At 45.3% G+C, this 24,769-nt stretch overlaps 1 protein-coding gene and 1 long non-coding RNA gene across 3 annotated transcripts in view; one reads left to right on the forward strand and one right to left on the reverse strand.

Moving 5' to 3' along the window:
• Positions 1–8,809, reverse strand: part of CADM3 (cell adhesion molecule 3) — a 32,786-nt gene extending 23,977 nt beyond the window's left edge. The window contains exon 1 of one of the 2 annotated variants that reach the window (XM_019988413.2): positions 8,566–8,809. In XM_019988413.2, the coding sequence (XP_019843972.1) occupies positions 8,566–8,647 (82 nt within the window). In that variant the 5' untranslated portion in view covers positions 8,648–8,809. The remainder of the gene's footprint in view (positions 1–8,565) is intronic. The other variant, XM_019988412.2, reaches the window with a different exon arrangement.
• LOC139181106 (uncharacterized) overlaps positions 1–24,769 on the forward strand; it is a 78,633-nt gene that overhangs the window by 8,776 nt on the left and 45,088 nt on the right. The gene's annotated exons all lie outside the window — the stretch shown is intronic.

Consider the following 24,769-nt stretch of genomic DNA (forward strand, 5'->3'; position numbering starts at 1 on the left):
CTGTTTCCCTTCACTGGGTGATCAGAGTCAGGGTGTGGATGACAGGTTCAGGGCAGTGATTAGGAGCATCACATGGAGAGAAAACTGCTCTGCTCTGCACACCCACACTGCTCTGGGTCCCCCTCTTCTGCCAATCCCAGCTGAGATTTAGTCTCTTTCCTTCACTTATCTCACCTAAAAATGTATTTTGCAGCAAGTGGCACATTATTCAATTAGCCTTATTTTGTGCCTTCCTGGGAATTTAGCTCTTTTGTGAGACAGATACATTCCTCCAAGCCCACAGACATCACAGTCCCTGAAATGGCCATTAATTCTGCCATCCCAAAGTTCTCCTCCTCTCCTTAAACTATCATTGAGTGTCTCATCTTTAATGTGGATGTACATTCGATTCTGTTCCCCAAGATGTATGTATATTCCGATGCATATATATTTCAAACTGGTTACTCTCTTTCCCCTTCAGCATGTGTCCCTCAACACACACACGATGACTAGTTTTCATTCTTTGTATCTCTATTTTCCTTTTTTTCTGTCATAAACACAGCTTTTCTTATGACCCAGATACAGAGCCCTTTTCACAAGCCCGTTATTAATCAGAACCCCTTACGTCCATCCAGCAAACCATATGGTTTAAACTCAGAGATTCTCCTCAAAGCAGAATTCAGAATCCTGCTCAGACTCCGCAGGAGAGGGCCAGAATCCTCTTCTCCCCAGGGCTGAGCTTAGTCCATCTGTCACTGACACTGGACTCCAGGGCTTGGAAACCAGAAGAGAGCTGGCATGAAGCAGCAATTGAGGATAAATGAGAATGTGTGAGGCCCATGGGCTAGTGATGGTGGTTTTTATATTTGTTTGAGATTATAGGATGAGATGAGTGGAGGAAATATATGTGTTTGGAAAGATCTCATCCTTAAGAACTAGAATAAGAACTAGTAAGAACAAGTGAGTCCAGTTGTCTCACTGGTTTGTTTACATTTGCTGAGGGACAAATGATTAGGAGCAGATGGTAAAACAGTCCTCTCATTTTATGATAATGAAAAAACTTTGCTCTTCAAAGACTGACCCAGGCTAGGCTAAGTCTCAAGTAACTTGTCATCTAGGTATTTGTTAGACTCTTGCTGGGTTTCCAAGGAGGGTTGGGTATTTAAGTTAGAAACTCAATAAACCAGTTCACCTTCTGAAGCTTTTTCACTCTGAGGCTTTGGCTGGAATTCTAGAATCCAAATTGGAAGTAAAGAGCTAGATCCCAGAAGAACAAATGAAGGCAAGAAGCAAGGATCTGCATATTCCCAGTAAAGCCTGGTGTTGGAAGGACTAGTTTTCCATTCTACCTTGCTGATATCTGTAGCTGTGTGAAGGAAGGAGAGGGCTAAGTAGTGGTTAAATTAGAGATGAATGGCTGAGATACCAGCCTTCATTTCTTTTTTTTTTCCCCTAGGGCGAGGTGATACATCTGACCTTTCTTGACCCTGAACTGGAAGTAAATGAGCCAAAGGTGCTTATAATTAGCAATCAATACACAATTAGTGTAGGTCTAGCTGGGGTAAGGAAAAATGAGTCCTGAGAGAAAATAACATTTTAGTTCTTTATGTTATTTAGCTTTCTTACCATTCTCCTGGAGACCTCTGGGCGAAAGATGGAGAGAGATGAGAGGGTTAAAGAACCCCAGAGGTAAGCGCTCACACAGAATGATACACATATTGAAAAAAAGCTGGAATCTCTGCATCAGAATCCTTTCAGAAACATGTCTGCTCTTTATGAGAACAGGGGGCTCAGGGAGATGAGTAGATGCGAGATACTCCAGCTGTTACCATAACCCTAATTCTGTCTTCTTGAAAGCTCACTCATGGAGATAAATCACTTCCATTACCTGTCCTTGAGGAATGAAATTTCTCCTTGTTTCAAATAAGGAAATGGAAGGGGGGTACTGGAAATTAATTCTGGAAACCTGTCTCTCCAGCTTCACTCTGTACAGGTCATTCATAAGTGTTAACTATTATATGAACTATTATGCAAAACTGACAGGGGAAATCATCATTGAGGGGAAGAGAAGCTTGTACAGCTCTGATGTGATGGGAGGAACAGGCTGTCTAGTCTCAGACTGGCAGGGGCTGAGCATTCTTGGCTCCTTGCTGTACTTGACGTCATCAGCTTATTGGCAGATCACCCAAAAGAGTAGCAGAGTCCAGTTTAAAGATGCATCTTCTGAGATATGGCCAAGGACTTGGACTCTGGGATAAGATGGTTACATTAAGGCCATTTAGTCTATCCGAGATGGTTATAATGATGAGGAACATGAGTCATGGATTTGGTATTTATTTTCTATGCTTCTCCCATATTGCATTCTTCTATTATCTATTCTGAGGAGCCAACCTAGATATTGTCTTTGTGTTTACTGCTAAGGCCAAGGGGAAAGGGACAATGAGTATCATGACAGGACAGTTTGGGTTGGTTGTCAGGCTCAGAGTGGTGTTAAGAGGTGTGTGCTCATAAACTGAGTAGGACGCATTTCGCATTCTACATGTATGGTGTATATGGGGTAACTGTACATGAGCAATGCTGTCTCAATCTAAGCCATGACTGTTTGTAGTTCTGTTTTAAATCTATGAGTCCATGTATGGCAAAACATCTGGTTCTTTTGAGGCCATTTGAGGTGACTGTAGGCCCTCATCTCCTGAACATTGCAAATAACACTTTTCCGCCTCAGAATTATTTGTTTTTTCTGTCCCCTTCCTACAGGTGATTAGGCGGTTATGGAGACTCTCCAGATCTGGTCTGGTTCCCCTCTTGCTGGTAGAGCCAGTCAGGAATCATAGCCAAGATCATGTGTGTGTTTGTGGTAGGAGGAGGGAAATCCCATCCCTGTTTTGAGGGCTGCACTGTGGAAAATAAAGAGATTAGGAATTTGGATGGGGAGCAGGACCACGGAGAGCAGCAAGAAGAGCCTGGAGTGTCCCCGTCAGGGGCTAGCACCATGGAGAGCTCAAAGCACCTGTAGTTTGTTCCACAAAGAACAGTAAAACCCGCCTCATGGGTTAAGGCAGCCAGCTCGCAAACAATCAAACGAGAAAGAGCAGACATCAGGGTTTCTGCTAGGATCACGCCACACCCATCATTTGCTCTCAAAGGCCTTTTCAAGTACTTTGTTTGAACCTACCACACATGCAACCCAGAGATGGTGCTAAAAAAGTGAGGACCGCCACTGGACTGAGTTTGTCAACATAAGCCTCAGTAATTATAGAAATTACATAAGAATCAGTGGTAGTGGAGAGAGTTTTGATTTGCTGCAACCAATTATGAACGACATTTAGAGTATCTTTAAATGTGGGAAACAGTGCCACAAAGCCTGTGTCTCCTCAGAGACACTAGACATAAGGAAGCCAAAATGTGTATTATCGTTAGGTATGGTATGGGACCCGGAGAAGGAAATGGCAACCCACTCCAGTATTCTTGCCTGGAAAATCCCATGGACAGAGGAGCCTGGTGGGCTACAGTCCATGGGGTCGCAGAAGAGTGGGACAGGACTTACAGACTAAACAACAAACAAAGGGCATGGCATGTATCAGTCAAACGCTCTAAGGCACCCCAAATTGATGTGACCAGTCCAATCCTGATCATACATGGAAAAGCATAATGGATTATGCCTTGTAAAAAGGGTATTGTCCTCAGGACTGAGAGGTCTTTGTGTTAGTTGGGAAATTTGGCCACTCTCTTTAGACTTAGGGAAATTTTGGTAAAGGGACAGATAGCTCTCTTTCAGTGCTTATTGCTTCAGTGAAGAATATATAGCTTTAATGAGCTTATATTTTGTAAAAAAAAAAACAAAACAAAACTCAGCTGTTTCATGTGTTCAAGACTCTTATCTCGGTGCTAGAATGGATGGATCTCCTTGTTGTAACAGGGTTGGATTGGGTTTCTACTTGGGTTGTAAAATCCCTGAGCATCAGCTGGTTCTGAGCTGATAAAAAATCATCTCTACTGCTGCTTCTAGAGGAAGAGGCAGGTCTTTGACTCCAGACTGGTTCTTCCCTATTTTTCAGTTAGATGGAGTATTTGCTCTTAATTTGACTGAGTTATTAGGGACCTGAATCTTTTTCTGATGGCTTGCTTTTCCAGGCTTTTTTTTTTCCTAGTGGTTTGTTTCTCTCTTATCTCTTATAAGCATTCTCATGAGGATTGCTATTCTCAGAGTTTATGGATGGGTCTCTAGGACATGACCTCATCCAGGAAACAAAATGTTCCAGTGCAAAGACCTATAGCCAGTGATGAAACAGGAAGTGTTAACTTGTAGCATAAAAGATGAAAGGAGAGATATAATTACCAAAACTTTCAAATACCCTGGCTTTTTCATTCAGTAGTCAGTTAGGAACTGGTACATTCTACAGCTTGCATTCATGGAAAACCTGGAGCCTAGATTACCATTCTTCAGTAAAATTCCATTACTGAGAAATAGATGACAAAAAAGGGATTGTTGAGTTGGTTCTGTTGGAGTAGGAAACAACAAAGAATGTGACTAGCTTCATCCCCCGGGGTATAATTTCTCTGATGATAACTGTGAGGGTTTTTTCCTTAGGTTATTTTTTGTGACCTAAGGACAAGAAGCTTTTGATTCCAGTATATATTATTTGGACTCCAAGAAAGCAGCGATGGCAAGGGGTACCAAAATCACTTGTAAGAATTTTCAGAGCAATGGTACAACGACCTGGTCTGCTGTTTCAGAGTGACCAGAACACCAAAAAGATGCCATCTGTGGAATTTTATGGCTGCAGAACTATGAGTCATTCTTCAAGTAAATAGTGACTGTCTCCAACAAGGCACTGTTGAAATTAGATTTGGACCTCCTTTCTTGCTCAGTTGGAAGAGGAGAGAGAGGAAGAGAGAGAACAAGAACCTAAGGATAGTGAACTGTCTCATTTATTGTCAGTCTAGGGTAGAGGATTTCAAACTGTATGTAGCAGAACCTCTGTGCCTTAAGGATTAGGGGAAGTATAGGGAAGTCAAGAAGAAGGGCGAGAGGGTTTCAGGTCTTACTTCTCTGTTTCAAAAAGAGTAATTTTCCTTTGATCTGTTTTATTTATTTGATAAAGAACCTTCACATGTTTAAAGATAAAAGTGAGAAAACCACTGTGCCAGAAGAAACTACTGAGCCCAGCAGTGCCGCCGAGCCCCAGGGAGAGCTCAGGACAGAGTCTTTGGTGTAACTGCCGGAATAGGCAGTTGATATGTACAGCTTGGGTCCCACATCAGACAGACTGGTTCTGTATGGAATTAACTAAACTCTACGCTACCAGCGTCTCTCTGATGCTTCCAGCTTCTCTGTGCCAGAAAATGCCACATCTGAAGGGAGAGCATCTCCTTCCCAAGGATTCCCAGCTGCAACTGGGAAGAGAACAGAACGAGAACAGCTACAGCTGCAACCAGGAAAAGAAACTGGGTGCAGTAGGTCTGCCAAGCAGATCCGTGGGCAGCTCTAGAGCAAATGCCTGCTGGACTTCTCCAGCACATTGGGCATGATCTCTACACTGGGCAGCTGGCCAGGGGGCTGCAGAATGGACGGCAGTGGACAGAAGGTCATTGGGAAGGGAAAGATGTTCATGTGTGAGGCAGTACACTCCAAGGTTAAACTGCTGTATCTTGATCTGAAGGAAAGGGAAGCTGCCCACCTGTCAGTTTCTGTACCAGATCAACTCACAGAGTGCTGGAAAAAATTTGAAAAAGGAGAACCAAGGGACGTTGGTCACAGTGTTGAATGTCGAACAGCTCACCAGAGACAACCACAGGATACATTAAGTTCACGGGCCTTGTAATCCCCCAAACCTGGAACTCCCAACTTCTGCCAACACTAGTGAAAAAATGTGAGAAGGAAGGGGCAGGTGGCTCACTCAGAATGTCTAAACCATTCCTGAGTTTCGAACCACAGCACTAATCGTCAGGTTCAGATAACTATTGTTTGCCCTTCTCCAGCCTCAATCCCTGTTCAGTCTGATGAAATCTTAAAAAGTGTATGCTGTACTCCAGGGAGCTGTGTGTGCTGCCACTGAGCTCCCTGCCCAGGGCCCTCAGGAACCCCAAGTCAGGGGTCCTAGACACACCTTCTGTGTGAGCCTGGGCAGAATGGTCATCAGGACCGCCACCCTTGAGTATTAAATCTGTAGACCTGCCTCCCACATCAGAGTGGGGCTGTTCTGATCCCGAAGCTAGGAAGTAGAATTAGATAGAAGATGGTACATGGTCATGTCTCTTCTGCATCAGTGCATCCTGAGACATTACAACCAGACATATGTCCACTGTCAGGACAGACGATGCTCTAGAACGACAATGATGCTTGATTTGACTCTTTTTTGGGAACAGATCTTCTAACCCATCTCTAAATTCTCAATCCCTCCTCCAGACATTCTTTCTCCATTCAAAATTTATTGGCTTCCACTCTTCCATCAAGCCACTGCTATGAGAGGTATATATATATTTAGAAGGATAAAGCATTTCTTTTCCTCTAAATCTTAAGCCTGAGTAGGGGCTGAGCCCCCAAATTCAGGACTAAGAAAGAAGAGTGCAGTTGGTGAAGAAAGACCTGGCTAGTACACAGATTACTCTCTTCTCCAGTGTTTGTTTATATCCTAGAGTTGAAGAGCTCACAGCTTTCTGGGATGACTTTGTTCTGTTGAGGTTCCAGCCTGCCCCATCAGTTCCCATTGCCAAACAGAGGTAGTTTGGGTCACGCTTGTCTCTCTTAAACACAGCTAGCAGAATGGGAAGGCCAGGGGCTTCAGGTGAAAGTCAAGGCCTAGTAGAGAGTCCTTATTTGGGTATGTGCACCGCACCCAGCAACCTCTCCTTTGCCTTGCACTTAGCCTGCCCTCCCGCAGGACTCTCTTCACCTCCTCAGTGAGTAGGGTCATCAGTACAGCTGTCCAGGGGAAGGGGGGTTCCACATAGGGGAGAGATGGGGCCTCTGCCCTGTGGTGACTTGGGTAGCAACTCCCTTGAGGAGTGTGAATGGATAGAGTAGAAGGAGCCAGCTCGCAAGCTGCCCAGTGTCCCCATAACACCAGAAGCTCCTTCTTCATGATGGAGATAGGACTTGGGGAGCAGGTCAGGCGAGATGGAGCAAGTATTCCTCCAGCACCCTGGCTCTTCGCCTGTTTCCTTCAGATGAAATTCTCTACATCATCCTCCCCAGTTTCAACCCCTCCCTTCTCCACCCCCGCCCCGCCCTGTGCCCATCCCTGCTGGCCACTGGGTCCATCGCCCAGGAGCCGCCTCCCCTTTCTCCTCCCCTGCGGTTCTTTCTGTTTTTCGTTGGCATCTGGCCGGGCATAGGCCACCACCCTCCCCCTCACTCTCCCCACATCCCTTGGCTCCGCAGAGGTCCCGGTCCCCCTTCCCCTCCCCCAGCCCAGTCCGCCTCTGCCAGGGGCGGCGGAGACTGGAGGATGCATTCCTTTAGTCCCTTCACCGCCTGCCCTCCCTCCTCCAGGGACCTGAGGCTCTGAGCTGTGCCTCTCTTCCCGGTCTCCCTACAAACTGTCCCCTGCCATCCCATTAAGCGTCAGCAACCTTTAAGAAAGCTGAGGTGCCCCCACAGCGCTGACCTACATAGCCCGGTCCAGGGCGGGAGGGGGTCCCTAGCCCCCTCACCCCTGGCCCCGCCTCCGTTCTCCCCCCACTCTCTTCCTTCAGCTCTCTACCATGACTAACCCAAGAAGGTTTGAGTTCCTGACTGAAGCAGAGGGGGCTAGGCGAGACACCTTACCTCAAATTTGGAAAATCAATTCTCAGCCCAGGAAAGCTTTGGGTTTTCCATGCATCCTCCTCCCCAAATATCTTCAGTCTTCCTTTTGCCCAGTCTCCCTCCCGCTACTCCCCCTCCTCCGCTCCCGTCTGGGTTTCTTTTCCCAGCTTCTGCCACCGTTAGGGACACTGCCATCCGGGAGCCCTCTCCGCCCAGTGTTGTTGTTTTGCTCCGGAGAGAAGCCCCCCACTTCTTTGCCCACGCCCCCCTCCACAGCCTCACCCAGGCCCCCTTCCCTGCCCACTCGGAGCTCCGCCGCGGGTGGGGGGACGGTCGGGGGAGCAGGAATGTTTGCATACAGCAGTTCAGGGGACCGCACTGGCTACCCAACCCCTCCAGACATACATACACAAACAGCCGACACACGCCCTGACTGAAACAGCGACAAATCTCACTCCGCCCCCAACACACACTGACACAGACATACACACAGATACTGACACAGAAACGCAGCCAGACACCAACACAGACGCGCACACCCAGACGCACACGGACAGCAACACAACCAGACCCCGGGCGGCTTGTAACAGACCCAAATCTGCGACTTCACACGCAGACACACTCGACGGTGTACAAGGAGGGGGCATACGCGGCACACCCCACGATCCACAGAGACACGGATGCTCGGAGACAGACACAGGGTATCAGGAGCGGCTGGCGACTCGAACCCCCGCTTCCAAACAAAGCCAACGGGCTCCCTCCGCCCCCTCCGCCGGTCGGAGCCCCCGCCCCGGCCCCTCCCCACCTCCCCTGGCGCCGCCCCCTCCCTCACTCACCGTCCTGGGAGAGGTTGGCCCCGCCGGGCGCCCAGCAGCAGGCGAAAAGCAGGAGCAGGGGCAGGGCGGAAGGGGCCCCCATCGCGCTTCCCGGCCGGCTCCCTGGCAGGGCGCTGGCGAGCCTGGGTCCCTGGGGGCTGGAGCTGGGGAGGGGGGTAGACGACGCCACCGACCGAAAGGGCGCCCCCGAGCCGCTTCGGAGCCCGGGGCCGAGGCGGGGACCGGGAGGGAGCCGGCGCTGCTGCAGTCGCGGGGATTAAATAGGGCGCTCGGAGCAAACCATTCGGTTGGAGGTGGAGGGGGGGTGACGGGGGGCTGGGCTGGTCGCGGGGGGGACCGGCTGCCGCATTCCCCACTCCCCCCGCCTGCCGCACCCCCTCCGCGCCGTCGTGGTGCCTTCCACCCTCTCCCCCGGGAGCTCCACCAGCCCGGCTCGGGCGTGGAGCAGAGGGAGCGAGCTGGCTCAGCAGTGGGACCCGGCGCCCACCCCTCCTAGACTTGAGGTGGAGGGAGGGGAGTCGGGCAGGGCCTGGGGCCAGCTGGCGGGAGCTGCCACTGCAGGCCTGGGCTAGGGCGTGCCCACTAGCCCGAGAGCTTCTCGGCCCCGCCCTCCTTCCTTTGGCAACTGGGGATCCCCAGGAGTGGGATGCCCCTAGGGTGCCCCTATCAACAGTGTGCCCAGGGACATCTCTGCAGTGGGTAACCGGTTACCCTGGTCTTTTTCCAAAGCACTAACATCCCTAGTTCCTCTGACGAAAGAGCCCCTACTTAGACGTCCAGCAACAATTTGTGGCCCCAGGCAATTTCCTTTGAAAGGCATCTTCCAGCAAGCCCCCAGGCCATGGGAATCAACACTTCCCTCAATCCCTCAAAGAAATTACTCCCAGTCTAACATCAGCGGTTTCCCTTCAGATTCTGCCGAACTGAGCAGCCTACAACGCATCTCAGTGGTTTTCCCCCTTAATCCTTTCTATTCCCCGACTTTACTCCCAACCTTTCCCAATATGTTTCTTCTTTATATTTCAGAGGATCTTGTCCTTCCTTTTTCAAGTTTTAGTGAGTAAGATTCTAGGTGAATGGTGTGATCTACAGATTCTCAGGAAGCTACTCTCTTAAGGACCTTATGTGGCTTCTTGCCCCTGAGGCCAGATGCTAGATGAATGAGAGCAGTAGGGTGTCTGTACTTGCTCTTGGCTCAAGAATTCCAAGCCCCTGGGGCTTGCTTTTTTTTTAAAAATTGTGATTGAAGATCTCTGGAAGAGTCTTGGTAGATCTCAGAAAGAGATCCTCCTGAGTCAGTTTTGCTCCAACTTACCTCTTAGGTATACACTCCTAAATTTTAGAATCTCTGAATCAAAGAATTTTATGTATATGAGTATTTTTTAGAAAATATTTGATACAATCCTTATTACACAGGTGCAAGTGAGATTCAAAGGGTATGAACTGATCTATCCCAAGATTAGACTGACAATAGTAGAAAACACAAGTGTTGGCCAGGACATGGAATAATATAATTTTTGAAATGCCCTCTAGTCTTGGGTAGTAGGTACAGATGTGAAAGTTGGACTATAAAAACGGCTGAACACCAAAGAATTGATGCTTTTGAATTGTAGTCTTGGAGAAGACTCTTGAGAGTCCCTTGGACTACAAGATCAAACCAGTCAATCCTAAAGGAAATCAACCCTGAATATTCATTGGATATTGGCACTGAAGTGCCAATACTTTGGCCACCTGATTTGAAGAGCTGACTTGCTGGGAAAGACCCTGATGCTGCGAATAATTGAGGGCAAGAGGAGAAGGGGACGACTGAGGATGAGATGGTTGGATGGCATCACTGACTCAATGGACGTGAGTTTGAGCAAACTCTGGGAGACGGTGAAGGACAGGGCAGCTCATGGGGTCACAAAGAGTTGGACACAACCTAGCAACAAAACAACAGCCAATCCTGGAAGGCCAGTTTTGTCCCTAGATCAGAGATTTGGGTTCCTGTCTTCTAACTTCTGGGTCCATCCCCTCTCTGCACTGACTATGCATCACCATACTAATCTTCAGTGTTTGAGTAATCTTTCCCCCTCTCAGACAGCTTTTGCAGCTGTCTGTGATGGACTTAATGTCTCTGTCCCCTAGTAACTCAAGGACAAGGATGTGGAAAGAAAGTGAAGTCGCTCAGTCGTGTCCGACTCTTTGGGACCCCATGGACTGTAGCCCACCAGGCTGCTCCGTCCATGGGATTCTCCAGCCAAGAATACTGGAGTGGGTTGCCATTTCTTTCTCTAGGGAATCTTCCCGAGCCAGTGATCGAACCTGGGTCTCCCGCATTGCAGGTAGAAGCTTTAACCTCTGAGCCACCAGGGAACAAGGATGTGGAAGGTACCCTGTAATCAATAAAGTGAAAGTGAAGTTGCTCAGTCATGTCTGACTCTTCAAGACCCCATAGACTGCAGCCTATCAGGCTCCTCCATCCATGGGATTTTCCAGGCAAGAGTACTGGAGTGGGGTGCCATTGCCTTCTCCAGTAATCAGTAAAGCTCGATATATATGTTAGTCACTGGTGGAGAGGACAAGAGAGAATATTCTCCAGGAAGACCCTTAAGGATAGCCAGAAAGCTGCCCCTCTGTTTTTCTTCTGTTTGTGGAGTTTACCCATGGTTTCTGGGAGAAGAGCTCTGCCTACCTCTTGAACATTTCTTGAGTGTCTGGGTGGTTATTAAAAATTATTTATAAGACAGTTTTTGACCACCTTGGGTTGTCTGACTTGCCTACCTTGACTCATCTCAGTGACTCCAAACTGTCCTGCTGCATTGGGGTTCTCTGTCTCCCTGGGGGTTCTCTGATGCCTTGAAATCTCTGAGTCAGAGATGGAAGGAGAAGTGTGCTTGAAAGATACAATAAGGACACCTGGTATAAGAAAGAGGAGAGGCTGTGCTATGGGATAGGCAGGAGGGAAGATACAGGGGAAAATGGACCTTCTGACTAAGGTGGGATTAGGTTGGCGTGAACTTAGTCATGCAGCAAAAAGGAATGAGTGGGTGTGTTTTCAAAGGGAGAATGAAGCTTCAGAGAAGAATCATGCTATCCTAGTTAAAGAGTCTTGATGGATAAAGAGTGTTATCTTTGGAGCTAGAAGTTTTAAAGATCATCTAAGTGGGATTAAGAGAGGACAGGTTAGCGTTGAGGGGAATGAGAGTGGGGATGGGTGGGATTGGGACGCTAGGATGTAGGATTAGGTCCCAAGCTTCTGTAACTAATCACCTTTTCCATCTGCTGCTCTGCTGATCCGATTCTGCCTGTCCTTTAATTCTCTAATGACTCTGCTGGTCTGGCCCCACCCTCTACTGTAACTGCAAGGGAAGAGAACCAAGGGTGGGAGGAGAGGGGGAGAGCTTTTGTGGAGAGTATTAAGCATGAGCAAATGAGACTCTGGAATGCTCTTTTCCTACTAGTTCCTTCTCTCTTTTCTGCATCATCAGCATCATCTTGGCAGCACTTTAGGGTCTGGGAATAGGAAGCAGTCATTGGTTTTTAGAAATACAGGATAAAAGAGTATTAGAATTTGTAAGGGACCTTCGAGATTACCTAATGAATACCCCTTGTTGAACAGATAAAGAAAACGAAACACAGAGGACTTAGGTGACTTCTGTGTTCACACAGCTGTGGAGTAGAGGGGTTACAGTATTGGATAAATAAGGCAGATATACCCATGGGAGCAGGAGGGATAAGGAGAATCGTTTTTCTCTGGGAGTGTCCACTTTGAGGAATTCTCACTCCTGGCTGTCTCAGAGTGAAAGGGTCATGTCTCCTGCAGAGGCAGATGGATCCATTTGGAATAGCTCCTTACCTCTAACCACTCTAATGCTCTTTGTCCCTGGGCACCCAGCTTCTTACAGGCAGCCCATTCACTAGGAATAGAGTTTTACAAAGAAAGCCTGAACTACAAGGATTATCCTCAGCCCGAAAACAGGTAAAATAAAAGTATCCATGTTGGATTGTGATCTCTATGGTTACTTTTCACTGTAAAATGCTATGATATACAATCAGTGTTTCCCAGAGACTTGCACAGAGTCTGGAGTGGGTTGTCTATGAGATTCAAGAACTGGTCAGCACAGTGAGAACTGGGGGGAGCAGAGAAGGGGAGTGGAGAGAAGGCAAGTGCTGGCTCCTGGGTGCCCTTGTCCACTCAGCAATAGCCTGGGTGGCTGGGGGTGAGGAATGTGGCTCTGGCACTGGTTCTGGGCTGGATGCAGCTGTGTGGGCCCTGGGCATTCCTTTCCCCACGTGGCTCCTCTTGGGGATGGAGGAGGGCAGGGACTTGGCCTGAGTGGGGTGAACACTACATATTCATCTAGGAGGGAAGCGAGAGCACCTGCAGAAGAAAAACTCCGAACTCTGGCTCAGTTCTGCTTTGCCCTCTAACCCTTGGCCTCTGTATGACTTTTTCTTTATCAGTAAATTCTGCACAGGCTTCCACATTTGCTTTCCTCTTTAGTCTCCCACACAAGCAAACCAGGATTCCTCATACTGCTTCTTATTTCTATTATCCAGTCTTAATTAACCCTATCCTTAATAAAAACCTTTGTATGTGTTTTAATTCTAACCTTAATTGAATTCCAATTTCAACCCTAACCCTAATCTTTTATAGACTCTAACTACTAATCCCAATACCAACTCCAATTTAATTGTTAATTTTAAGCAGCATCTTAATTCTAACCTGTTGTAAGCAACCAATTTGGGACAGCAACTTGTTCATAATAAAAATGATCATAGGTACCATTTTTTGGAGGGTGGGGATTGGGGGAAGCTTTCCTGGTAGCTCGGCTGGTAAAGAATCTGCTTGCAATGCAGAAGACCTGGGTTCAATCCCTGGGTTGGGAAGATCCCCTGGAGGAGGGCATGGCAGTATTCTTGCCTGAGAATCCCCATGGACAGAGGAGCCTGGTGGGCTACAGTCTATGGGGTCGCAAAGAGTCGAACACAACTGAACAACTAACACACCATTTTTTTGAGAATCTGTTGTACGCCAGACTTTGCACTGGGCCCTTTACTTGCACGGTATGTCATTTAATACCTGAAATACCCTAATGTGGCTGAGATTATTAGCTGCATTACAGATATGAGGAAACAAAGGTTTAATGAGATTATGTAATTTGTAAACAGTGAATCCAAACCCACTGTTGGTGTTCATTTCTCTTTCTGCTAACAAATACTTTCTGATTGGGCTTTTCCTAAAATCCTAACTAATTTTGACTTGAATAACTTCTAAATTACTGAATGTCTTGAGAGTATATTATTAGTTAAGCTTAAAAAAAATAAATAGTGGTACAAAATAGAAACCAAACAAGCCAACAAAAAGCCCAAATTTTCCCTGCCCAGAAATCCCATTGCCACTTTAAAACATTAAAGTCATGTGTTTATAGAGTTAAAATAATCAAACTAAAAGGAGCAAAGTAAAAGGAAAAGGCTTCTCTCCTCCCCAGACTTTCCATATTGAGCCACCCCTGGGGGCATTGTTCCCATTGGAGTTTTGCAGCACAGCAGTCCAACCTCCCACAATGAAGCACTTAAAGTCAAAATAAACACCTACCAGTGAAATCACCATATATATGCATGTGACTTAGACATGAAGCTCTCTAGACAATTTGAATTTATCGTGAACAATAATTGTTAAAGGCTAATGATCTGTGACTTCCTGGAAATATATTGATTGGCCCAAAAGTTTGTTGGGGTTTTCCATGAAATGTTACAAAAAACCCAAATGAACGTTGGGGCCAACGCTATAGTAAGTATGGAGAAGGAAATGACACCCCACTCCAGTATTCTTGCCTGGAGAATCCTATGGACGGAGGAGCCTGGTGGGCTGCTGTTCATGGGGTCACACGGAGTCGGACATTACTGTATCAACTTAGACTTAACAGTGACCTGCCAGGTTCCATGCTAAACTCTTTCTTGTCCTTTTTAACACTCACAAGTTCCCCCATGCGGTATGCCTTTACCCCTATTTTACAGATGAGGACAGCAAGGCCCAGAGAAGCCAAAATCACAAAGATGTAGAATGAGAGACAGAGGTTTCCAAGACAGATTCGTCTTACTATACAGCATCAATTTTTAACTACTAGACTTAGACAAGGAGGCTTGTTAGAGAGGAGGTCATATGAGCTTTGTTCTAAAGGAGAAAAGGGGAGTTGCTTGATATTAGAAAGGAGGATGACCTATAAGACTACAGATGGACTCAGATGGATATGGGAGGCGACTGTACAAGGGGAAAAGGAGCAAGATAGCTAGCAAATGGGGGGAAGTGAGCGAAAGGGGAGAGCATAATAGGGGAATGGAACAAATATGAGTGGAGACCTGGGAAGTTTTATGTGATAAATTCAGGCAAAAATAAAATCAGGTAATGAGTATGTGTGCCGCTGTTGCTTCGGCTACAGGCCGATTGATGTGTATGGGGAAGACAGTAGGCACACAGAATCATCCACAAATGAAAATACACATTTGGTTACATGGATATCTGTGGCCTCTCCAACAAAAGATCTCTGCACCCCTCCCCTTACATCCTGGGTCCCAGCAATATCAAAGGGCTTGTAATTTCCCGAGCTCTCTGCGTTGCTTCATGCCTCAATGTCCTTAGGCATACCATTTTCTATACCTGGATTGCCCATCTCATTAAGCCTGGTGAGACTTGTGCTTGTGTTTATTCATCCAAACTTTGATTAGGTGTCGTTGACTCTGTGAAGCCTCCTATACAGAGTTAATCACTCCTCGCTAGGTGCTACCATCATATTGAATATATCCTTCGGCTGTTACACCTTTTTCCCTGTGTTGTGATAGTTTGTCTACATGTTTTCTCTTTTGTGAGCTCACGGAGGGCAAGAATGATATTTCATGAATCTTATTATTCCCAGTGCTTAGCTTAGAAAGAGAAAAATAGCTGATTCTCAGTTAATTCTACTGAATTAAGCTGCAGTGATATATTTACAAACACACAGGCTTGATCAATTTTTTTTTTTTCAGAAACACAAACATGTATATAATCTGACTTCGTTGGTATACTCCCTGAGTTTGTATGTGTTCATATAGATGCAGTGTGTCCCAAATTAGGTGAATGACTCTAATACACATATTTTCATCCACTTATTTAAGATAACATTTTGTAATTCTTGGAATTGACTTAGAGCCTGCCATTTCCTTTTGCATATCTTCAGTTGTGGAAAATTTCCATCCTTGGAGGTTAGCTTTTAATTTTGAAAATAGCCAAAGGCCTTTGGGATCCAAGTCTTATGGATAAGTGACAGTTCATGTTGGGTAATACAAAGAAAGATGAGAGTTGCCTATTAAGTAATAGTAATGGCTTAGAGGTTGACTAATATGTTGGTTCTGAAGGCAGTTCCCAGAGTCCTAGAAAATTTCTAAGCAGTGGCATTCTGGTCTATTTGTTAGTACAAACAAAATCAAATAAGGGTTTTGTCATTTTATAGTCACACTTAAGTATAAGAAGACAAAAAAATCATTTGTCCAGAATGGAACTCTTTTACCATTAGTTCATGCGTTTCTAGTTTATTGAGTCTTTATGTGCAGTACACGGTGCTGGTTGAAAGTGGCTGTTTTGACCCAGCTGTTCCGTTGTGGTCTATAAAAAGAAATCTATAAACCCAGGTTTCATTTTTATAATTACAAAACAAAATGATCAGTGGATGCTCTTACCCCATCTCCAATTCCCACCCTGGTTTTGAGCCTCATCTTGTCTAAGAGGAATAATGCAAGGGTCAGGGATAGGATAATACTTATGGATGCAACTGAACTGACACTAATGGCTTACTTATTAGAATCATTAGTAAGAGTGAATATTTTAAAAATGCCATGTCTAGTGCTGGCCTCTAGAGAATACAAAGATAAGTAAGTCAGGAAACCTACCTTCAAGGAACTGATAGTCCAGTAGGAAAGATAGGCGAATGCAGAATCACTCTACCATGTGATAAATGCGACAGTGCAGTGATATTTAAGGCATCTTAGAATCGGGGAGGAGGCAGGGCTTAAATTTATAGAAAACCTTAATAAATGACTAGGGAGTTGGCCAACTGTAAAAGGAATGAAAGGTATTACAAAAGGGAACAGCATATCCAAAAGCAAGAAACAGAATCATCTGTTGTGGCTAGATTGTGAAGGGAGTTTTTGCTGGAGATTGCTTTTTATCCCGACGACAAAGAGTCACTGAAGGGTTTTAGCAGGGAAATGTCAGGGTCGGATTTGCATTGTAGGGTGGTAACTCCGGCCGTAGTGGATGGGTGGACTGCAGACTACACAGCATTTGACTCAGAAGCCTGACCATTCTGGGGACCACCAATCCAGCTCCATGACATTGAGTAGGACCCAATGAGGGTGGTCTTGTCCCATCCTAGGGGTAGTTTGGAGATAACCCCAGGCTACTGTAGTTGGACCCAGACATCAGTATATAGACAATGTGTAGACAATGCTGTGGAGCATACAGACCCAAGCAGTGGTGCCAAGCAACGTTAAGTTGTATGCAGAAGGGGCTAGGTACCCTGACCAGCTGTCCCAGCTTGCCAGAGGCATTTTCTAGGACTTTTCAGTGCTAAAATTGAAAAAATCCAGACAAACTGGGATGAGGTTGGTCTCCACACAGTTCCTGGCAGAAACAGCCTCCATTTAAGGGCAACCATTACTCAGACCATCTCCCCAGCAAGCAGCTGGGGTCATCTCCAGGCCAGGCTGGAGAGGAAGGAAAGTTGAGCGTGCTGTTTCCCATTTTAGGGGAAGGAAGGGCTGGGAAGGGATGGGGTAGTCATGAGTCTGAATAGCTAGGCTAGTTGAGCAGGAGGGAAGAGGAAAGGCTAAGTAGGAGGTAGCGGGTGGAGATTGGGTTTTGGTACCAGATCTCACCTCTGTTCTCTGAGATCCGGGCTCTCTGCCGGTGGTAAGAGAGCTCTCTGCAGGCTCAAAACAGGATTGCAGAGAACGAATTGGATGTATATATTTAGCTTTTCATTCATGCATGGAGTTCATATACAGTTGACCCTTGAACAACACAAATTTGAACTGCCCTGGTCCACTTACATGTGGAGTTTTCCCAACAAACATACAGTTAGCCCTCTGTATAGGGGGATACGGAACCTGACCATGCGGAGGGCCAGCTGTGAGGCATGTAAGCATCTGCAGGTTTGGTATCCTGGGGCGGGGGTGGGGGCCTTGAACCAGTCCCTGTGGATACTGAAGGGTGACTGGTCACACCGTCCTTCGATATCCATGGAGCACTTCCTGCGTGCCTGGCACTTTGCATGTGCTTACATCACTCAGTCTTCATGTATAGCCCTGTATCTTGTAGGTATTCACATTCCCATTTTAACAGGTGAAGAATGAGGCTCAGGAAATTTGGTAATTTCCTACAAGTTACACATTAACTGATGGAGTTCTTGGTCATGCAGAGAAACCGATACATCCACCTGTTCCTGATTATAAGACTTGTGTGGAAAGTGAAGTGAGAGTCACACAGTCTTGTCCGACTCTTTGTGACCCTATGGACTATACAGTCCATGGAATTCTCCAGGCCAGAATACTAAAGTGGGTAGCCTTTCCCTTCTCCAGGGGATCTTCCCAACCCAGGGATCCAACCCAGGTCTCCTGCATAGCAGGCGGATTCTTTACCAGCTGAGCTGGTACTCCCAAGAATACTGGAGTGGGTAGCCTATGTCTTCTCCAGCAGATCTTCCCAACCCAGGAATCGAACTGGGATCTCCTGCATTGCAGATGGATTCTTTACCAACTGAGCGACCAGAGAAGTCCTGATATCAAGGAAGCCCTGAGGTGGGGGCACTGGTTAAAAATAATACAGGTATCCTGGAGTTTCTCATTCCATAGGGTAATAATAAAAATTCCTGACCTCACTGCTACTAAGTGCTCCCAGATGACGCCTCCGTCCTGACATTCCTGAGAAACAGCACCCCACAGCTTGAGGATCCTTACAAGGAACTCACTAATTACTGAGAGAACTATATCTGTAAATAGTCTATTGTGTTAAGTTTTAAAACCAAAACATATCTCTGAATCTTTCAACAGATAATTTCCTCGACTCTTCCTCTCGGTGATGGCTGACCTTGTTTGTAAAACCCTTGGCAATCTGGCCCTTGCCTATGTCTCTGACCTCGTCTTACCTTTTGGCCACATTGTCACTCCCAGCTTGTCCTTTTTGTACCTCTAACAACCAAGCTCATGCCCACCCTAATCCTTTGCACTGGCTGGTCCTCCTGATCTTAAACTTCCCTCTCTGCTCTATGCAAAGCTGCTCTTGCTTGCACGTCTCAGTTTGAATGTCTCCTCCTCAGAGAAGCCTTCCCATTCCCTTGTAATCCATTAGCTTCTCTGCTCAGTTGTCAGTCATGTCTGACTCTTTGCAACCCTTTGGACTGTAGCCTGCCAGGTTCCTCTGTCCATGGGATTTTCCAGGCAAGACTACTGAAGTGGATTCCTTCTCTGATCAGTTAGCATTTTCTGCTATTTTTAAAAATAATTTATCTTTGGTTTATTTGTTGTCTGTATTCCTTCTCCCAGTAGATACAAGCTTCATGAGGAAAGAAACCCTGTCAATTTATCTGCCAAGTTGTGTTGGCAGAAACCGAAAGGATGGTGCACATTAGGTTGCTGCCACAGAATCGGTGCTTATTAAATGTTGTTTGAACGAATTCATGGAAGAGGACTCTCTCCTTCATCACATCTGGAAGAGTGTCCACATTCTTTCATTTGACACATTGATTTTACAACCAAAAACCTCCTACTATCATAAGGCTTTTCCCTCTGGTTCATGAAAGAAGACCTCTTTCTCTTTCCTAGCCTTTAGGACACATCTCTCTAGAGGCTGCAACACTGTTATTAAATTGCTCCTCAACCTCCTATATGTCAGGTAAAATGTCTTAATTCTTAACCTTCTGCCAATTCCTTTATCATTTCAGAACCTCTTCCCTGATTCTTTCCTCTTAGATAGTTGAGTTCAGAACAGGTCCCAGGAGGTAAGAGAGGCCATGGCTGATGGTTATGAGTTGAACATGAGACACAGTTCCAGGCTCTCTTGTATATTGTTCTGCTCTCCTTGATTTTTAAGCTGTCTTCCTTGGCTGACTCATGATCACTTGTGATCCATGTTGGTCCTAAGACCTTTCTATGCCCTGAAATTCTGGAGCTTGCTACCTGTCCAGTAGCATTCCCTTGCCGGGTGACACTTGATGAGATTTGCCAGCAGAGAGTCCAGTCTGAAGGCTTCTTTGTGGACTAGTGCCCCACTACCTCTCACCACCTGAAACCCTGGTTAGTGTGGTGTGGACGAAGGAAGCCAGGAGTGGCTGTGTGTCCTCTTCTAAGGAAGTTAAACAGGCTCTGGGTCCAGCTGCAAGGAGCCGTTCTTGACTTCTTATAGCGTAGTGCAGGGCAAAGCATGGCTTTTGAAGTTGGACTTTCCTGGGCTTGAATATCAACTGTGCCACTTCCTTTATTTGAGATCAATCTTTTCACTTGTGAAGTGTTCCACTTTGTTATTTTCCATCTTGTTGTGAAGATTAAATGAAGACATTTATGCAAAACTCTTAGCTAAGAACTCAACCCATGTTAGTTACCTCTCTCTGTACCCCCTCACCTTAGAGCAGATATGTGTGGAATATTTCTCTGTTCTACTGGTGTGCTGGTGTACTGGTGTGCTGGTGTGCAGTACAATCTTTCTCTGCGCCCATTGTCTGAATAGAAAGTGCTTTTTGGGTCTAGGTTGTTGATCAGTCGCTAAGTTGTTCTCGAAATCTTTTTGACCCCATGGACTGCAGCACACCAGGCTTCCATGTCCTTCATCATCTCCAGGAATTTGCTTAAACTCATGTCCATTGATTGACTCGGTAATGCCCTCTGACCATCTTATCCTCTGTCATCCCCTTCTCCTCCTGCCTTCAATATTGCCCAGCATCAGGGTCTTTTCCAGTGATTCAGCTCTTCACTGGCCAAAGTATTGGAGCTTCAGCATCAGTCCTTCCAATGAATATTCAGGGTTGATTTCCTTTAGGATTGACTGGTTTGATCTTGCACTCCAAAGAACTCTCAAGAGTCTTCTCCAGCACCACAATTCTTTGGCACTCAGTCTTCTTTGTGGTCCAACCCTCACATAAGTACGTGACTACTGGAAAAACCATAACTTTGGCCATACGGACTCGTTTGATTCCAATAACCTGTTCACGCTTACCCAGAGCATTTCTGTTTAGCTTGCTCTCTGCTGCCCTCGTGTGGTCACCCGGACCCCTCGCCATTCCTGGTCCTCTGCTCCCTCTCTGTGGCTGCTTTGTTGTAATGCAGGCTCTTGCCAGATTCTTGGCTGAACTGGCTCCCTCCCACCTCCTCTGAAGCATTTTTCAGTTTATCTTCAGTCTTTTCTCTTCAGGTACTACTATCTTAGTTCTTCTAACCTCTTCTGATGCTTTTTAATATTCATCTACTCTTGTCAGAGATTTTGCGAGAAATGTATCCTGAATGTTACAAGTTTGGGGGCCAGTAAGACCTCTTCAAGGGCTTCTCAGGTGGTGCTAGTGGTAAAGAACCCACTTGCAAATGCAGGAGACATAAGAGATGCAGGTTCGATTCATGGGTCAGGAAGAGGATCAGGGGAACTATATGGACTGATCTGTATGAACTGTATGGACTGTGGCATGCCAGGCTCCTCTATCCATGGGATTCTCCATGGACCTGGGAACATGTCTCCCTGGATGTGTTCAGTCGCTAAGTCGTGTCCGACTCTTTTTGACCCCATGGAGTGCAGCACACCAGGCTTCCTTGTCCTTCACCATCCCCAGGAATTTGCTCAAACTCATGTCCATTGAGTCGGTGATGCCATCTGACCATTTCATTTTCTGTTGTCTGAACGAGTGAACATGTCTATGGAGAATCCCATGGACAGAGGAGCCTGGCAGGCTACAGTCCGTAGGGTCACAAAGAGTTGGACATGACTGAAGCAACTTAGCATGTATGCACACGAGACCTCTTCAAGTTCTGGATCTTGTTATCTGTTGTCCTGTTCGACACCAAATTTTCTGGTCTAGGAATGCTGAAGGAGCAGTATGTTGTCATAGGTTACTTAATCATAGAAATCCCCTCCTTTTGCCCTCAACATCGGAGCTTTTTAATAAGAGAGAATACACCTGTGCTTGCTTTGCTGAAGGGTGATGGTGGACCGCAGATAGACCCACAAAGCCAGTGCTTCAGAGGGAAGGTGTGTGGACAAAAGATATATCTGCTTTCTCTCTCTTCTAATTGCAAAGCATGCCTAGCAAAGGTAATGAAGGATTACTTTGAGAAACTTTGTGGATAAGAGTAAAGGGAAATAAATTCAGTGAGGTGACTTTAAGCCAAATTTGAGAGGATAGGATATGAAAATCAGATACTGAAGAGTTTTACCTTTATCCCAATGTCAGTGGCAAAATTTTTTGAAGCAGAATGTTATGTGAATGAATTGCTCTTAATCCTCAGATTCAGTGCAGCAAAGACGTTAACTCTTTTCCCCCTCTGAATCTGCAAATTCAGTGCAATCCCATGCTAATTTCCAATGTTTTGTTTTATGGAACTTGATCAGTCAGTTCTAACAATCCATTGGAAAATAAAGTCAAGAATAGCCACAGTGTTTAAAAAACATGTGGAGAGGTGATAGTGAGTTTTCCCACTGTCCCTAAGTTACTTTAAAATTGCGGCAGTAACTTCTCAGGAGCTATCTGTTTTACACATGGTAGTGGATGTAAGTCAGTGCTACTTTCTCCTTTCATCCTGCTTGCTCCACTGTGCCCACAAGTCTGTTCTCTATATCCGACCTAGAGGGGTGGGTGAGGCGAGGGGAGGGGGGCACAAGAGGGAGGTGGTACCTGTGTGATTATGGCCCATTCGTGGTGTTGTTCGGCAGAAACCAACAGAACGTTGTTAAGCAATTCTCCCCCAATTAAAAATAAATTAAAAAATAAAAGAACGTGAAAAAAATGTATCAGTGAAAATGTTGAGGCATTGACATAGAAATATGTAGATAGTTTCAAGGAACAAGAGAGAGTGTAGTAGTCACAAACCAATTGAGAATTTAGTGTATGAGGAATAATACACTATGTCGTACACTATACTTCTAATTAGTGCCCCAGATTCAACTACTTAATGGATGGCATTACAATAGTTTGATATCTATTTGACAGTTGGGGTGAGCTCAAGCCCTTCCTTATTCCATATACAAAAATAAGTTTCAGATGGACTGACAAGCTAAATTTTATAAATAAAACAAAACTAAAAGAAATTGTTAAAAACTATAGAAAGTATGTTTAATCTCAGAGTGGGAAAGACCTTCCTATGTGAGACCCCCAAACTCACAATCTCTAAAAGGAAGGGCTGGCTAGTTTACATGATTTTTATTTTCTCTTTTTCCCTCTTCGTTTACATTTTTATTTTATATTGGCTGTAGTTGGCTTACAATGTTGTGTTAGTTTCAGGTGTATAGCTAAGTGATTCAGTTATACGTATACATGTATCTTGGAGAAGGCAACGGCACCCCACTCCAGTACTCTTGCCTGGAAAATCCCATGGACGGAGGAGCCTGGCGTGCTGCAGTCCATGGGGTCGCTAAGAGTCGGACACGACTGAGTGACTTCACTTTCCCTTTTCACTTTCATGCATTGGAGAAAGAAATGGCAACCCACTCCAGTGTTCTTGCCTGGAGAATCCCAGGGACGGGGGAGCCTGGTGGGCTGCCGTCTACGGGATCACACAGAGTCGGACACGACTGAAGCGACTTAGCAGCAGCAGCAGCAGCAGCAGCAGCAGCGTACATATATCTATTATTTTTCAGGGTCTTTTCCCATTTCTCGATATTACAGAGTATTGAGCAGAGTTCCCTGTGCTATACAGAAGGTTACTGTACGATTTGTAAAAATTGATTGTTTTGTAGATGCCATTAAGGCAAAATTTAAAAGTAAGTTACAGATTGTGATAATTTAATTATAACATAGCCAAGTTTTAAATTGCTAATATGCAGAATATTCAATAAATAATGTAAAAGACAATTCGATAGAAAATTACACAAAGGGTATGAGTAGGAATTTTTAGAAAAGGTATGGTTGTCCAATAAACATCTGAAAAGATCTGCTCCATGTGAATTTTGAGAAATACAAGGTAAAGCAACAAAGAAATCCAAGATTTTTAAAAATTAAAATGATGGATAATATCCAGTGTTGGCAAGCATTTGGGAAAACAGGCACCTTTATTTATTGTTAGTAAGAATGTAAATTGGTGCAGTCTTTTTTGCAGATATATTGGCAGGATGTATCAAAATTAAAAATGGAAATACCAGTAGTGCTATTTCCACCAACCTGTGCTATAGATCTATTCACATGAGTGCCATGATTTATGTACAAGAATCACATCATTGTTTACAGTAGTGAAAAATGGAAAATAATCTGAATATCCATCAACAGTGAATTGGTCAAATAAATTATGCTATAGTCATATGTTGTAATAACATTTAATAGTTAAAAAGAAGGAGGTGAATTTATATGTACCAACAAGGAAAGATAACCAAGATGTATTGTTAAGAGGAAATGCAAATATAATACACATATTGTTATCCCTATTGTGTAAGGTAAGAGAAAAAACTAAAAAGGCATGTTTGTGTATGTTATATTTCACATATAACATGTGAAAATGTGTGTTGATGTAGATGAATAGGTACTTACTGGCTGTGTGTCCTTGGGCAGGTTGCTTAACCTCTCAATATCTTATTCTCCTTGAATGGAAAATACAGATAATAGTAGTACATATCCCCTAGGGTTGTGTGATGTGAGGCTTAAATAAATTAATCTACTTAGAGTGCTTTGAATGGTGCCTGGCACATAGTACTCACTCAATGAGTGCCCCTCCTATTCAAACACACATTAAACTTGGAGAATTATTATTTGGGAGGATGGGAGTGAGATTTCAGATTCTGAATTATTTTTAGATCTTATTCTAAAGAAGGTCCTTCAAAGCTGATTTAGAAATCCAGGAACAAAATCAGACAGTCCTGAGTTGGGCGATGGTATTGGAAATGGAAAGAAGACTCTGAGTTTGGTGTTGGTGATGGGAGGGCCGGGAGTCAGAAGGCAGGGGCCACTCTCAGTTTGGGGTTTTGACTGATGGACTTAGAAAATGCTGCAGCGTGGAACAA

Source organism: Bos indicus, chromosome 3 (assembly GCF_029378745.1).
Source record: "Bos indicus isolate NIAB-ARS_2022 breed Sahiwal x Tharparkar chromosome 3, NIAB-ARS_B.indTharparkar_mat_pri_1.0, whole genome shotgun sequence".
Classification (NCBI taxonomy): Eukaryota; Metazoa; Chordata; class Mammalia; order Artiodactyla; family Bovidae; genus Bos; species Bos indicus.